The sequence below is a fragment of the Mustelus asterias genome, chromosome 22 (assembly GCF_964213995.1).
Source record: "Mustelus asterias chromosome 22, sMusAst1.hap1.1, whole genome shotgun sequence".
In the NCBI taxonomy this organism is placed as follows: domain Eukaryota; kingdom Metazoa; phylum Chordata; class Chondrichthyes; order Carcharhiniformes; family Triakidae; genus Mustelus; species Mustelus asterias.
Window position 1 is genome coordinate 9289769 of NC_135822.1, and position 14328 is coordinate 9304096.

A 14328-nucleotide genomic window follows, 5' to 3' on the forward strand; every position below is an offset into this window, starting at 1 on the left:
TGCCCTGTAGGGATTCTAAGAAATAAGAGGACAGGTTCTATGAAAAGTCAACTATGTTCAATTTAGTATCGAGTTTCCATCCCTTCATTTATTGTGTGAGTCAATTTATTGGATAATTCGATCTTTTCTATGCCCAGAATTGACTTTAAATGATGAGGAGTAGATGTTACGTGAGATAGTGGTGTCCATTAGAGGTGGAACTGAAAATTATTGGGGCTCCCAAAGACAGTTTCTGATTGTACTCCTGTCCGTGATCAAACTCTAACCACCAATAAAATCTGTTTCTTTATCCCGGTGATTATCAACGTTCTAGCTTACAGACAAGCAGGAACATTCACTAGAGCCACGTAGGCATGGGAACAGCCCAACAACGGTATACGGTGTATTCACATTCCCCCAGAAACCAGTCGAAATGATTTCTGTCTCTGAAGATCTGCCAACACCGGTTACTGAGAACGTGCTGGGCCCACTTGCCTCTCCGGATTATTCCGAGCCTTATACACCTCCCCCACCGACATTCTTAACACCAGCTGAATCCTTAAAACTTACTTCGGTAAGTAGTGTTTTATTCGAAATTTGAAGTTTATTTGTTAGTGTCACGAGTAGGCTTGCAATGGATTTACTGTGAAAATCCCCTAGTCACCTGTTTGGGTAACACTGAGGGAGAATTCAGCACAGCCAATGCACCCTAACCAGCATGTCTTTTAGACTGTGGGAGGAAACTGGAGCAACCGGAGGAAACCCACGCAGACACGGGGAGAACGTGCAAACTCCACACAGACAGCGACCCAAGGCTGGAATCGAACCCGGATCCCTAGCGCTGTTAGGCAGCAGTGCTAACCACTGTGCCACCCATGAAATATTACGAGATCCTTCTACAATTTTTGGAAGAACATCACCAAGGTGGGGAGGGGGTTTAAATAAGGAGACTCAATTGGAAAGAAGAGTGAGATTTGCAGTTATGCGACATCACCTCTCTTGGAAGAATGTATGCAATTAATTACTTTGAGTCTTATGGACTGTTAAACTGTAAGCAGATGTGGCAGCCAAGTCGCTTTTACAGTGGCAAGATCTACGAACAACAATGAAATCAATGACCCGTTCTTCACTTGTTGATAGTTTTGTTTGAAGGTAGAATGTTAAATTCAGATATTGGGACAACTCTCTGCCCTTCTTCCAAATGTGCCATTGGATGTCTACCTGAATGACAGGTTCAGGTTCAACATCTCACTCAAGGAAAGTGGCCATTAGAAAGTGCTTGGACACTCAAAAAGGTGATGATAATAAGCCCATAAGAAATAGGAACAGGACTAGGCCCCTCGAGCCTGTTCCACCATTCAATAGGATCATGGCTGATCCAACGACATTCCTCATGTCCACTTTCCTGACCTTTCCCCATAACCCTTGATTCCCTTACTGATCAAAAATCGATCCATCTCAGTCTTAAATACACACAAGGACTCTGCCCCCACAGCTCTCTGCGGCAAGGAGTTCCAAAGACACTTAACCCTCTGAAAGAAGAAATTCTTCCTCATCTCAATCTTAAATTGGCATCCCTTTATTCTGAGACTATGGGCGCACTTTTCCCATCTCGCCTGCCACAGAAATCATAGCGGGCAGGAGGCAGACCAGGCAAAGGTCTGTTGACTTCGGGTGGGATTTTCCAGTTTTGGGGCCATAAGACCATAAGACAAAGGAGCAGAATTAGGCCACTCGTCCATCGAGTCTGCTCCGCCATTCAATCATGGCTGATTTTGTTTTTCTCATCCTCATTCTCCTGCCTTTTCCCCATAACCCCTGATCCCCTTATTAATCAAGAACCTATCTATCTCTGTCTTAAAGACACTCAATGCCCTGGCCTCCACAGCCTTCTGCGGCAAAGAGTTCCACAGATTCACCACCCTCTGGCTAAAGAAATTCCTCCTCATCTCTGTTCTAAAGGATCATCCCTTTAGCCTGAAGTTGTGCCCTCTGGTTCTAGTTTTTCCGACTAGTGGAAACATCCTCTTCACGTCCACTCTATCCAGGCCTCGCTGTATCCTGTAAGTTTCAATAAGATTCCCCCTCATCCTCCTAAATTCCAATGAATACAGACCCAGAATCCTCAACCGTTCCTCAAGCGACAAGCTCTTCATTCCAGGGATCGTTCTTGTGAAACTCCTCTGGACCCTTTCCAAGGCCAACACATCCTTAGATATGGAGTCCACAACTGCCGGAAAATTCTGCCCTATGCCCTCTGGCCCTAGACTTGCCCATGAGGGGAAACATCCTCTCAGCATTTACTCTGTCAAGCCCCTTAAGAATCCTGTACGTTTCAATGAGATCACCTCTCATTCTTCTAAATTTCAGTGAGTAGAGTCCCAACCTGTTTAACCTTTCCTCATAAGACAATCCCTCCATACCGGGGATCATCCCCGTGAACCTTGTGAACTGTCTCCAATTAAATAATAATTTCCTTAAATAAGCGGATCAAAACTGCTCACATTAATCCAGATGTGGTCTCACCAGTACCTTGTACAGTTAGAGTCAGAGAGGCTTACAGCATGGAAATAGGCCCTTCGGCCCAACTTGTCCATGCCGCCCTTTCTTTTAAACCCAGAAGCTAGTCCCAAATGCCCGCATTTGGCCCATATCCCTCTATACCCATCGTACCCATGTAACTGTATAAATGCTTTTTAAAAGACAAAATTGTACCCGCCTCTACTATTACCTCTGGCAGCTCGTTCCAGACACTCACCACCCTCTGTGTGAAAAAATTGCCCCTCTGGACACTTTTGTATCTCTCCACTCCCACCTTAAACCTATGCCCTCTAGTTTTAGACTCCCCTACCTTTGGGAAAAGATATTGACTATCTAGCTGATCTGTGCCCCTCATTATTTTATAGACCTCTATAAGATCACCCCTCAGCTTTCTACGCTCCAGAGAAAAAAGTCCCAGTCTATCCAGCCTCTCCTTATAACTCAAACCATCAAGTCCCGGTAGCATCCTAGTAAATCTTTTCTGCACTCTTTCTAGTTTAATAATATCCTTTCTATAACAGGGTGACCAGAACTGTACACAGTATTCCAAATGTGGCCTTACCAATGTCTTGTACAACTTCAACAAGAGGTCCCAACTCCTGTAGTTGCAGCAAGGCTTCCCTATTCTTATACTCCAACCCCCTTGAAATAAGGACCAACATTCCATTAGCTTTCCTGATTACCTGCTGCACCCGTGTGCTAACGTTCTGTGTTTCGTGCAGAAGTCCCCCCAGGCCCCTTTGTGTGGCAACTTTCTGCAGTTTTTCTCCATTTAATTAATACTCTGTTCTTTTATTCTCCCTTCCAAAATGAACAACTTCACATTTCCCACATTATACTTCATTTGCCAACTTTTTGCCGACTTACTTATCACTTACCGCCCACCTATCAATACCGCTTTGTAAACAGCTTGTATTCTTTTTGCGACTTGCCTTCCCACCTATTCTTGTGTCGCCGGCAAATTGGCTACAATCCGTGCGGGCTCGAATAATAATGCCACTTAGGGTTTAAGGATAAGGACATTAGGGGATTTTTAATGGACAATTGGTTGCAAGAGTTCTGGAACTACTGAGCTTGACCTATAGTTCAAAGGTTCCCCTTTGACCCCTGACCTATCTGAGGTGTGCCTGCTCAAGTCTGTCGTACGTTAGCATGAGATATATTTGGACAAAGACTCCGCTGTAGACAGTCACTGTTACATTACATAGAATCATAGAATCCCGACAGTGCAGAACAGTTAAAGTTTACTTATTAGTCACAAGTAAGGTTTACATTAACACTGTAATGAAGTTACTGTGAAAATCCCCGAGTCGCCACAGTCCAATGCCTGTTTGGGTCAATGCACCTAAACGGCACATCTTTCAGAATGTGGGAGGAAACCGGAGGCCATTTGGCCCATCGAGCCTGCACCGACCACAATCCAACTCAGGCCCTATCGCCGTAACCCCACATATTCACCCTGCTAATCCCCCTGACATTAAGGGGCAATTTAGCACGGCCAATCCACCTAATCTACTCATCTTTTGGACTGCGAGAGGAAACCAGAACATCCAGAGGAAACCCACACAGACACGGGGAGAACGTGCAAACTCCACAAAGACAAGTCACCCAAGGCCGGAATCGAACCTGGGTCCCTGGTGCCGTGAGGCAGCAGTGCCAACCAACCACTGTGCCACCGTGCCGTTTATGGTTACTTGATGATCTGTGCTGTTAATTGTGATGGAAGAGGATGTAATGTCAAGCGTGATATGTATACTGTTAGATGTGTATACTGTTAGATGGAGTTTATATGAATGATCTGTATTCATTTCAGTCTGCGTACAAGCACAAATCATCACCTTTGCCAATCCGAGGAAGCAGTATGAGATTCAGGGAACGCAATGTTCTTACCTTGTCTCAGCCGCCACCTTCATCATCAGAAAACACGTCTAATACTGAAAATTGCTGGTCACCGGGTTATGCGGAACCTATCGCCGCGTTAAGGCGGGAGCCACCACCTCCTGGGAGCGGATTCCCTCATAGAGATGTAAGTGTGGCTCTAATCCTTGTATAGAAATGTCTCATGATATAGAAAGAGAACTACATCGAGTTAACTACACAGAAACAGGTCGGTTTGGCCCAACTGGTCTCAACTGTCTCCGTATGAGATTGCTTATTTAGGAAAGATTATTTTAAGCAATTGAATTGCCTTTGTAACTGTTTTGTGTTTGGGCCTTAAGCACCTTGAGCTTTGTTGTGCTAAGTCATAGAGGTTTACAGCATGGAAACAGGCCCTTCGGCCCAACTTGTCCATGCTGCCCTTATTTTTTTTTAAACCCCTAAGCTAATCCCAATTGCCCGCATTTGGCCCGTATCCCATTATACCCATCGTACCTATGTAACTATCTAAATGCTTGTTAAAAGATAAAATTGAACCCGCCTCTATTACTACCTCTGGCAGTTTGTTCCAGACACTCACCACCCTCTGTGAAAAAATTGCCCCTCTGGGGCAATTTTGTATCTCTCCCCTCTCACCTTAAACCTATGCCCTCTAGTTTTAGACTCCCCTACCTTTGGGAAAAGATATTGACTATCTACCTTGTCTATGCCCCTCATTATTTTATAGACCTCTTTAAGGTCACCCCTCAGCTTCCTACGCTCCAGAGAAAAAAGTCCCAGTCTATTCAGCCTCTCCTTATGACTCAATCCATCAAGTCCCCGTAGCATCCTAGTAAATCTTTCCTGCACTCTTTCTAGTTTTAATAATATCCTTTCTATAATAGGGTGACCAGAATTGCATACAGTATTCCAAGTGTGGCCTTACCAATGTCTTGTACAATTTCAACAAGACATCCCAACTCCTGTATTCAATGTTCTGACCGATGAAACCAAGCATGCCGAATGCCTTCTTCACCACTCTGTCCACCTGTGACTCCACTTTCAAGGAGCTATGAACATGTACCCCTGGATCTCTTTGTTCTGTAACTCTCCCCAACGCCCTACCATTAACTGAGTAAGTCCTGCCCTGGTTCAATCTACCAAAATGCATCACCTCGCATTTGTCTAAATTAAACTCCATCTGCCATTCGTCAGCCCACTGGCCCAATTGATCAAGATCCTGCTGCAATTGGAGATAACCTTCCTCACTGTCCACTATGCCACCAATCTTGGTGTCATCTGCAAACTTACTAACCATGCCCCTTATATTCTCATCCAAATCATTAATATAAATGACAAATAACAGTGGCCCAGCACTGATCCCTGAGGCACACCGCTGGTCACAGGCCTCCAGTTTGAAAAGCAAACTCTCTACAACCAGTCTCTGGCTTCTGTCAAGAAGCCAATTTTGTATCCATTTAGATACCTGGATCCCGTGAGATTTAACTTTATGCAACAACCTACCCATGCTGGACTGAAACATTGGCCAAAATTCGACCACCTCACCACCCCCGCCCCCCCCCCCACCCGATTCAGGGTGGGCGAAGTTCCCAGAACAAAAATCTCCGTTGGCCTCTGGTGGGATTTTACAATCTTGCCCAAGTGAGGCTGTAAAGTCCCACCCATTGTACTTGTTTTTGCCGAACAAGTTGCCGTAAATATTTCTTTCATTTATCTCAGATGGTTAACAGCCGAGGTCCGTCAAAAAAACACCAACCCAGAAGCTTTAAGGCATCAGGATCCAATATCTCCAGGTTATCGCCCGTTTCGCGGCAACCTGGAAGGACTACAATCAGCCATTGTTCACCCGACGATGAAAGCGTGAATGACCTTCTGTCGCCAACGTACGCTGTACCGTATGTTCCGTTCACGTTACGACCAGCCCCTCCGGCAAATCCTCTTTGGCTGAGAGAGGTAAGTGGTGCTTTGCCAGAACAAGACCAGAATTGGGTCAACAATAGAATACTTGGCATTCGAAGATAGAATCAAAGAAACCTGAGTCTGTTATTATATATATTAATATTAGAGAAGTTCCATAGTTTGGAAACTAGCTCTGCTGTGATATTATAGATTGGAACTACATCATGCAGCATTAGCAACAAGCGTGTTCATTTGTTCGTGTTAAATTCCTCTGTTAATTTGAGCTAAGTGGTTTAAAACAGCACAGCTGTAAATGTGTGAACATATTTGGTACTCATTTATTCCACAGGGCAACATTGGTTCAGTTGGTCGCACTCTTGTTGTTCTGAGTGCCAGTCCTGTGCATATAATCTAGGCTGACTCTTTAGTGTGTCCCTGAGAGAGAGGGACAAGGATGCAGCCAGGCTCAACTTTGATGCTCACCACAGTTGAACAGCCCATGGGTGGCCCCCCTCCACTCTCCAAGCGGAGGGGTTGAGCCGGTGGTCGAGCAGTCACATGCACCAAAGGGCACAAGGGAGAATTGGAAAAGCCAAAGCTAGCCACAAAACCCAGCGGCACAGCGGTTAGCACTGCTGCCTCTCAGCGCCAGGGACCCGGGTGCGATTCCTGGCTTGGTTCACTATTGTTTCCTCAGAAGGAACTCTTTAAAATGCAGCTAATGAAAATACAACAAAACTTACTCCAATTTATAAATCAAAGAAAGGGTTTATTAAAGAAACATCATTACTCCAAACTTGAGGCCTCGCTCTGGGCCACTCCAAGCTCCACACAATTCTACACTGTTCCTTATTTATAGTGAATTCGCTGATCAGCTGACTATTACATCACTCTAATTGGTTCCATGGTTTACTGGGTCAGCTGACCCTTACATCTTGTTCCCATTGGTCACATTGCATCCAATACAAAGTTGTCACCAGTTAACATTCTATCTGTGTGGCGTCTTCACGTTCTCCCCGTGTCTGTGTGGGTTTCCTCCGGGTGCTCCGGTTTCCTCCCACAGTCTGAAAGATGTGCTGGTTAGGTGTATTGGCCGTGCTAAATTCTCCCTCGGTGTACCCGAACAGGCACCGGAGTGCGGGGATTTTCACAGTAACTTCATTGCAGTGTTAATGTAAGCCCACTTGTGACACTAATAAATAAACTTTAAAAACCCGTATGTAGCAATGTTTACATATGAGTTGATGCCAAAGGGAGGGGGGAGCAGAAATCTCCAGAATGATCTCAGTTTGCAATGACGCCAGCTGACAATGTTGCCTGACTGGGAGATAGAGAACATTCGAAAAGCAGAACTGAACCATTTTTATTTACATTCTTTACCGGATCTGAATCAGACCTTTGTGATAAGTGCTGGCTCCCGTTCAGTAAATATTTTTTTCCATATAAACTCAGCTCCAGTTATGGCAGTTTGCAAAATCCTTGTAAAGTATGCGGAGCGTGAATACTTCCATTGTCTTTCAGCCGGTGTCCAGACGCAGTTCTTCAGGGTTACCACGCGGAGGGGAGGATCGGAATGTCCCACTCCGAAAAACCCTCGCCTTGTCGCAGCCGCCAGCCAAACCCAGCCACGGCTTTGGAAAGAATCGGGGCTCGTTTACAGCCACCCCCCAGGATGTCCTCTTGTCCCCAGTGTACGCTGTGCCTTATGCAGCTGCGAAGAGGCAGCCAGCCCCGTCTGCCCTCCGACTGTCTGCTGCAGCTGTAAGTCCAATTCAAATATATATATATATCCATTGCATTAAAAACAGAAAATGCAGCAACGTACTCCACAGGTCAGCTGGCATCGATGGGAGAGGGCGAGGGAGGGCGGCGTTCTCTGGCCTCTCAGCCGTGTGTTTCTCCTGGTGGAACGCGGCGTGCCGTCTTTCGGTTCCTCTGGCACTCTCATTGTTCTGATGTGGAGATGCCGGCGTTGGACTGGGGTAAACACAGTAAGAAGTTTAACAACACCAGGTTAAAGTCCAACAGGTTTATTTGGTAGCAAAAGCCACACAAGCTTTCGGAGCTCTTAGCCCCTTCTAAGCAGAGTTAACGGCTGGAATTTTACTGTCCACAGGAATCGGAGTGGGCAAGGGGCGGACCATGGAAAGGTCCGTTGACCTCGGGCGGGATTTTAATGGGGCTATTTTAAGAAGGGGCTTAGAGCTCCGAAAGCTTGTGTGGCTTTTGCTACCAAATAAACCTGTTGGACTTTAACCTGGTGTTGTTAAACTTCTTACTCTCATTGTTTCCAGGAAACCTGCAGCAGGGGCGCACCGTCAGCGGGACCAGAAGACCCCGTTGGCGTGAATGGCCAGGGAATTCTGGCCAGACATTCTGCTGAAACGTAGAACGGGATTTGACGGCCTCGTTCGTTCCGAAACCATTAAAATCCCGCCCGAGGTCAACGGACCTTTCCGTGGTCCACCCCTTGCCCACTCCGATTCCCGTGGACAGTAAAATTCCAGCTGTTAACTCTGCTTCTCTCTCCTCAGCGGCTGCCCGACCTGCTGAGTATTTCCAGCATTTTCTTTGCTTTTATTCCAGACTTCCAGCATTGTGCTGGAATATTTTATTGTGGTTTTTATTTGAACGGGTTGCTATAGGCAACGCTGCGCCAAGTGGAGATAAGCAGCGACCTATGCAAGATATGACGGGAGGTTTTTAGATTATTCCGTCTCCATCTTCCCTTCCATCACACCGAATGGGCCAACACCCTTTGGTACTGCTGCCAAATCTAGTTGGATGTAATTCAGGAGATTTCATCATATGATGTTTCATTTCTAACTGCCCCACTCAAACAGCCCTTTTCCCCCTAATCTCCAAAATCTTTATAATGATTACCTAAAAGTGTTCCTTAGAATTCCTACAGTGCATTCGGCCCATCGAGTCTGTGCCAACTTTCCGAAAGAGCATCCCACCAGTCCCACCAGTCCCACTCACCCGATGAAGGGGCAGCGCTCTGAAAGCTAGTGGCTTGTGCTCCCAAATAAACCCGTTGGACTTTAACCTAGTGTTGTGAGACCTCTTACTGTGTTTACCCCAGTCCAACGCCGGCATCTCCACATCATAACCCCTGACACTCAGGGGCAATTCAACATGACCAATCCACCTAACCCACACATTCTTGGGCTTTTGGATAGATGGGCATAAAAATTCACCCTGAAAAGTCCTCCCTCTCAGCACCAATAGGGGAGTTGTAATTGTGGCTAATTACCCTTAACTGCCACTGAGACCCATTAACACGGCCACAATGAGGGACGGAACCCAAACTCTTGCTGCTTGGTTTAGCTTAATGCCAAACTGATGATCATAGAATCACAGAATCCCTACAGTGCAGAAGGAGGCCATTCAGCCCATTGAGTCTGCACCAACAACAATCCCACCAGGTCCGATCCCTGTAACCCCATCTATTCCCCCTGCTTATCCCCCTAACATTAATGGACAATTTATCATGGCCAATCCACCTAACTCACACATGTTTTATAAAGGTTGGTTAGTCTGTCGCTAGACCACTGAAGTGTCAGCCGAGGTGATGCGTTTGTAACCGTGAGTGGGTTTAAGCCTCGCTCTAAGACATGACTGTTTGATGGAGGCTGAAGTTTCTGCACAGGGGTGAGGAAATTCTCCCTTACTAAGAATGCCATCTCCTGGATGAGACATTAAGCTGAGATGCCACACCACCTACATGTTCAGGTGGAGGTAAACATCATGGAACCATTTGAAGAACAGGGAGCTCTCCCAATGTCCTGGCCAACACCATCCAGTCAGTCAAATAGATCAGCTGATCATTTATTTCATTGCTGATTATAGATTCTTGGTGAGTGAGAATTGAAAGCTGCATTTGCTTAACCAAAGGGGATTGAACCTGGGTGGGATTGTTGTCGGTGCAGACTCGATGGGCCAAATGGCCTTCTTCCTCACTGTAGGGTTTCTATGATTTCTATGAAGCCCATTGGTTATGAAGCACTTTGGAACATCCTGCTTAAAATTGGGTATATTCTTGAAAAGGAAAAAAATAGCAGGGCTATGGGTTCCAGTAAAGTATTGGATTTCTCTTCCAAAGCACCAGCACAGGTACAACGGGCTGAATGGCCTCCTGTCATCTATCTTCCTAAGTTGTAAATATGTGAAACGATAAGGTGCAACATTATTGTTATCTCTTTTTTTCTCTTGTATTCCACTAAAATAATGTCCACTTGCAACCAAATAATTTAACCTCAGATGGATACTGTTGTCTTTAAACTTGAGCACACGCGGACGGTGGCACAGTGGGTTAGCACTGCTGTCTCATAGCGCCAGAGACCCGGGTTCGGTTCCCGGCTTGGGTCACTGTCTGTGCGGAGTCTGCACGTTCTCCCCGTGTCTGCGTGGGTTTCCTCCGGGTGCTCCGGTTTCCTCCCACAGTCCGAAAGATGTGCTGGTTAGGGTGCGTTGGCCGTGCTAAATTCTCCCTCCGTGTACCCGAACAGGCGTCGGAGTGTGGCGACTAGGGGATTTTCACAATAACTTCCTTGCAGTGTTAATGTAAGCCTACTTGTGACAATAATAAATAAACCTTTTAAAATACTGGGTGAAATTTTCCCGTCCCGCCTGCCACGGGAATCGTAGTGGGCGGGACACGGATCATACAAAGGTCCATTGACCTCGGGCAGGATTTCCCAGTCTTGGGGACGAGCGCGGCCGGGGAATCCCGCCCTCTGTGTACACACCGTGGTCGGGACTGCTAATGCAGAAGCCTGAGTTATCAACTCGCCACGGCAACTAGGAAATTTTAGTTCAGCCAATTCAAAAAATTTGGAATAAAAAGCCAGTATTAAGATAATTGAATTGTCATTAACAATCCATCTGCTTCACTAATGTCCTTTAGGGAAGGAAATCTGCCATCCTTTCCTGGTCTGGCCTACATCCAAAAGACGTGCTGGTTAGGTGCATTGGCCGTGCTAAATTCTCCTTCAGTGTACCCAAACAGGCGCCGGAGTGTGGCGACTAGGGGATTTTCATAGTAACTTCATTGCAGTGTTAATATAAGCCTACTTGTGACACTAATAATAAAGTAAATAAACCAAAGCAATCTGGTTGACTCTTAAATGCCCTCTGAAGTGGCCTAACAAGCCACTCCGTTGGGCAATTAGAGATGGGCAATAAACATTGGCCTTGCTCGCGGCGTCCACATCCTGTGGATGAATAAAAACAATGCAAACATTCCTTCCCCAGTAATAACTGTGAACACCTGTGGCCAAAGGATAACAGGAAGTGGTTTAATTATGTGCAAACATTCCAAGGTGCTGTTGACGCAAGATGAGTGCAAACTGTCGTGTCATGGTATAATTAACAGGTGCTTCAGTGGAACACGAAGTTTCTTATAGTCTTTTATCTGAGGAAAGAATGTGTCACCAACTGTTGGCCTGATGATGCATTCCTTTCAGTAACAATTAGAAGATAGTGGACATGATGAACTTTCAAAGTTGGGAACACGTCTGGAATATGAGTTCAAATCCAACCCATACTTTTAGTTTATTTATTATTAGTGTCACAAGTAGGCTTACATTAACACTGCAATGAAGTTACTGTGAAAATCCCCTAGTGGCCACACTCCGGCGCCTGTTCGGGTACTCTGAGGGAGAATTTAGCACGGCCAATGCACCCTAACCAACACATCTTTCAGACTGTGGGAGGAAACTGGAGCACTCCCACGCAGACACAGAGAGAATGTGCAAACTCCGCACAGACAGTGACCCAAGCCGGGAATTGAACCCAGATCCCTGATGCTGTGAGGCAGCAGTGCTGCCCACTACTGTGCCACCCAAATTTGGTGATAATCCCCACTGCCTACTCGCGCTGAATTTCTCTCACCAAGTCACCTAATTCCAAGCAAAAATTGAACCAATCCACAACTCAATCCAACATGAAGATAGTAACCTCACCTGGAGAGTGAAAGAAATGACTTGTGTTTATATAGTGCTTGACCACAGGAAGTCCCGAAAAGCTTTACAGCCAATGAAAAGTACAGTGAAATGTAGCCACCGTTTATTGCCGGAAACATGGCAGCCAATTGGTGCACAGCAAGCTCCCACGAACAGCAAGGAGACAATGGCCAGATACCTGGAAGTGATCAATGGCATGGGGCTCAGAAAATGGCCGCCACATTCAGTCGAGACTTTCTTTCTGAGACTGGCACTGAGGGTCATTGTTGAGGCAGTGTAGAAGAATTCTGCATCCAATCTTGCTCTGGGAAAGGCTATTGGTTGAGGGTTTCACTCCTTAGTGTTAAATCCCTCCAAAGAAAATTTTAAAATTGTTAAAAGCCAAGGGGAAGATCTTACCGGTTCATCGATTGGCAAGGCGAGCTGGTAAGAGGGCAGGGGTTATATCTGGTGGGGAGGGGGTGGGCAGGTAATGCCCGGGGCGGCGCTCAAGAGACATCTAGGATGTTGGGGGAAGTTTACATAGTGCACTGCGAGTTTGGACACCTGCGCAATGGTGCCCCTAGGGCTCAGCATCCAGCTTCCCGGTATGAAGAGGCTCTGCCCACTCCCCTTACTGGCGAGAATTACATTTGGGATCATTTTATTTTCTAAGTGCCTTAGGATAACCTGGGGGATTTGTGGCCTCGCTCGTCCCAAAACCGTAAAATTCCGCCCGACGTCAATGCACTTTCCCATTGTCCGCCCCTCGCCCGCTCCGATTCCCATGGCGGACGCGGCAGTAAAATTCCAACCAGCGTCTGGGAGCTCGTGAGTGCGGTTCCCTCCCGTTTTCATGCTGGTTAGACACTTCGAATATTTTCTTTGTAAGATCGCCCCAAAATAAAAATCCTTTAATGTTTATTTTCCCCAGCGTGCCAGCAAACAGAATGGTTCGTTAGCAAGAGAGCAGTGGAGTGACACGCGGGTGTTGGGACTGGAATGCTTACCCCGCTCATCTCTGCCATCAAGTTCTCAGTCAGAGAGCAGCTCCTGTTCATACCTGGATGAAAATGCCTGGACTAACCCCCTGTCTCCACCGTACGCTGAACCATATCTCCCTCGGCCAGTGTCTCCTCTCGACCATTTCTGGATTAGGGATGTAAGTATTTATGCTGGGGCATGAAAAGAGTTAATACGGTCACTGGAACAAGAGTGTTATCCAGAAAGGAGGGTGGGGGTTGGGGGCGGGGGGGGGGGGGAGCATCTCAAACAAATGCCCCTTGGCCTATAATGCGTTGAAAGGGTGGAATCTTTGAAGAAGGCCGGAGGCCAGGCTGGTTTTTAGGTTCAAATGGCAAATCCTCTGACTCTGCTGGTCTTCCGTGCTTGTTTCAGTGAGGTTCTTCTGTGCTGGGGTGTCCTGACTAAACTGGGCAGAGAGAGAATCAACTGGATTCTGTATCTGTCATAGGAAAACAAACCCTTTCTAAAGGATAGACTGACACTAACTCACACTGTTCGCTTGTTTGCCAGTGGTAAACTTGCCCGATATGATTGGGTGGCACAGCGGTTAGCACTGCTGCCTCACAGTGCCAGGGACCCGGGTTCAATCCCAGCCTCGGGTCACTGTCTGCGTGAAGTTTTTCCCCGTGTCTGCGTGGGTTTCCTCCTACAGTCCAAAGATGTGCAGGTTAGGTTGATTGGCCATGCTAAATTGACCCTAGTGTCAGGGGGATTAGCAGGGTAAATATGTGGGGTTACAGGAATAGGGTCTGGGTGAGATTGTGGTTGGCGCAGACTCGATGGGGCCGAATGGTCTCCTTCTGCACCAAAGGGATTCTATGTGTGTCGCAGATACAATGATGTGGAGATGCCGGCGTTGGACTGGGGTAAGCACAGTAAGAATTCTCCAGGTTAAAGTCCAACAGGTTTATTTGGTAGCACAAGCTTTCGGAGTGCATAACATACACTCCGAAAGCAGATACAAGACAGCCTTTATTAACATCCCACACATCATTTATAATAAAGTCTTTAACAAATTATTCAATCTCATCATTGACAAAAAAAATGGGTGACACCACAG

The 14328-nt window shown here is 46.4% G+C and overlaps 1 protein-coding gene across 1 annotated transcript in view; it reads left to right on the plus strand.

Annotated features, from left to right (window-relative positions):
- Positions 1 to 14328, plus strand: part of plekhn1 (pleckstrin homology domain containing, family N member 1) — a 51581-nt gene that overhangs the window by 36558 nt on the left and 695 nt on the right. The window contains exons 12-16 of the mRNA XM_078239713.1: positions 314 to 553; positions 4334 to 4546; positions 6118 to 6351; positions 7819 to 8058; positions 13177 to 13404. Of these exons, the coding sequence (XP_078095839.1) occupies positions 314 to 553; positions 4334 to 4546; positions 6118 to 6351; positions 7819 to 8058; positions 13177 to 13404 (1155 nt within the window). The remainder of the gene's footprint in view (positions 1 to 313; positions 554 to 4333; positions 4547 to 6117; positions 6352 to 7818; positions 8059 to 13176; positions 13405 to 14328) is intronic.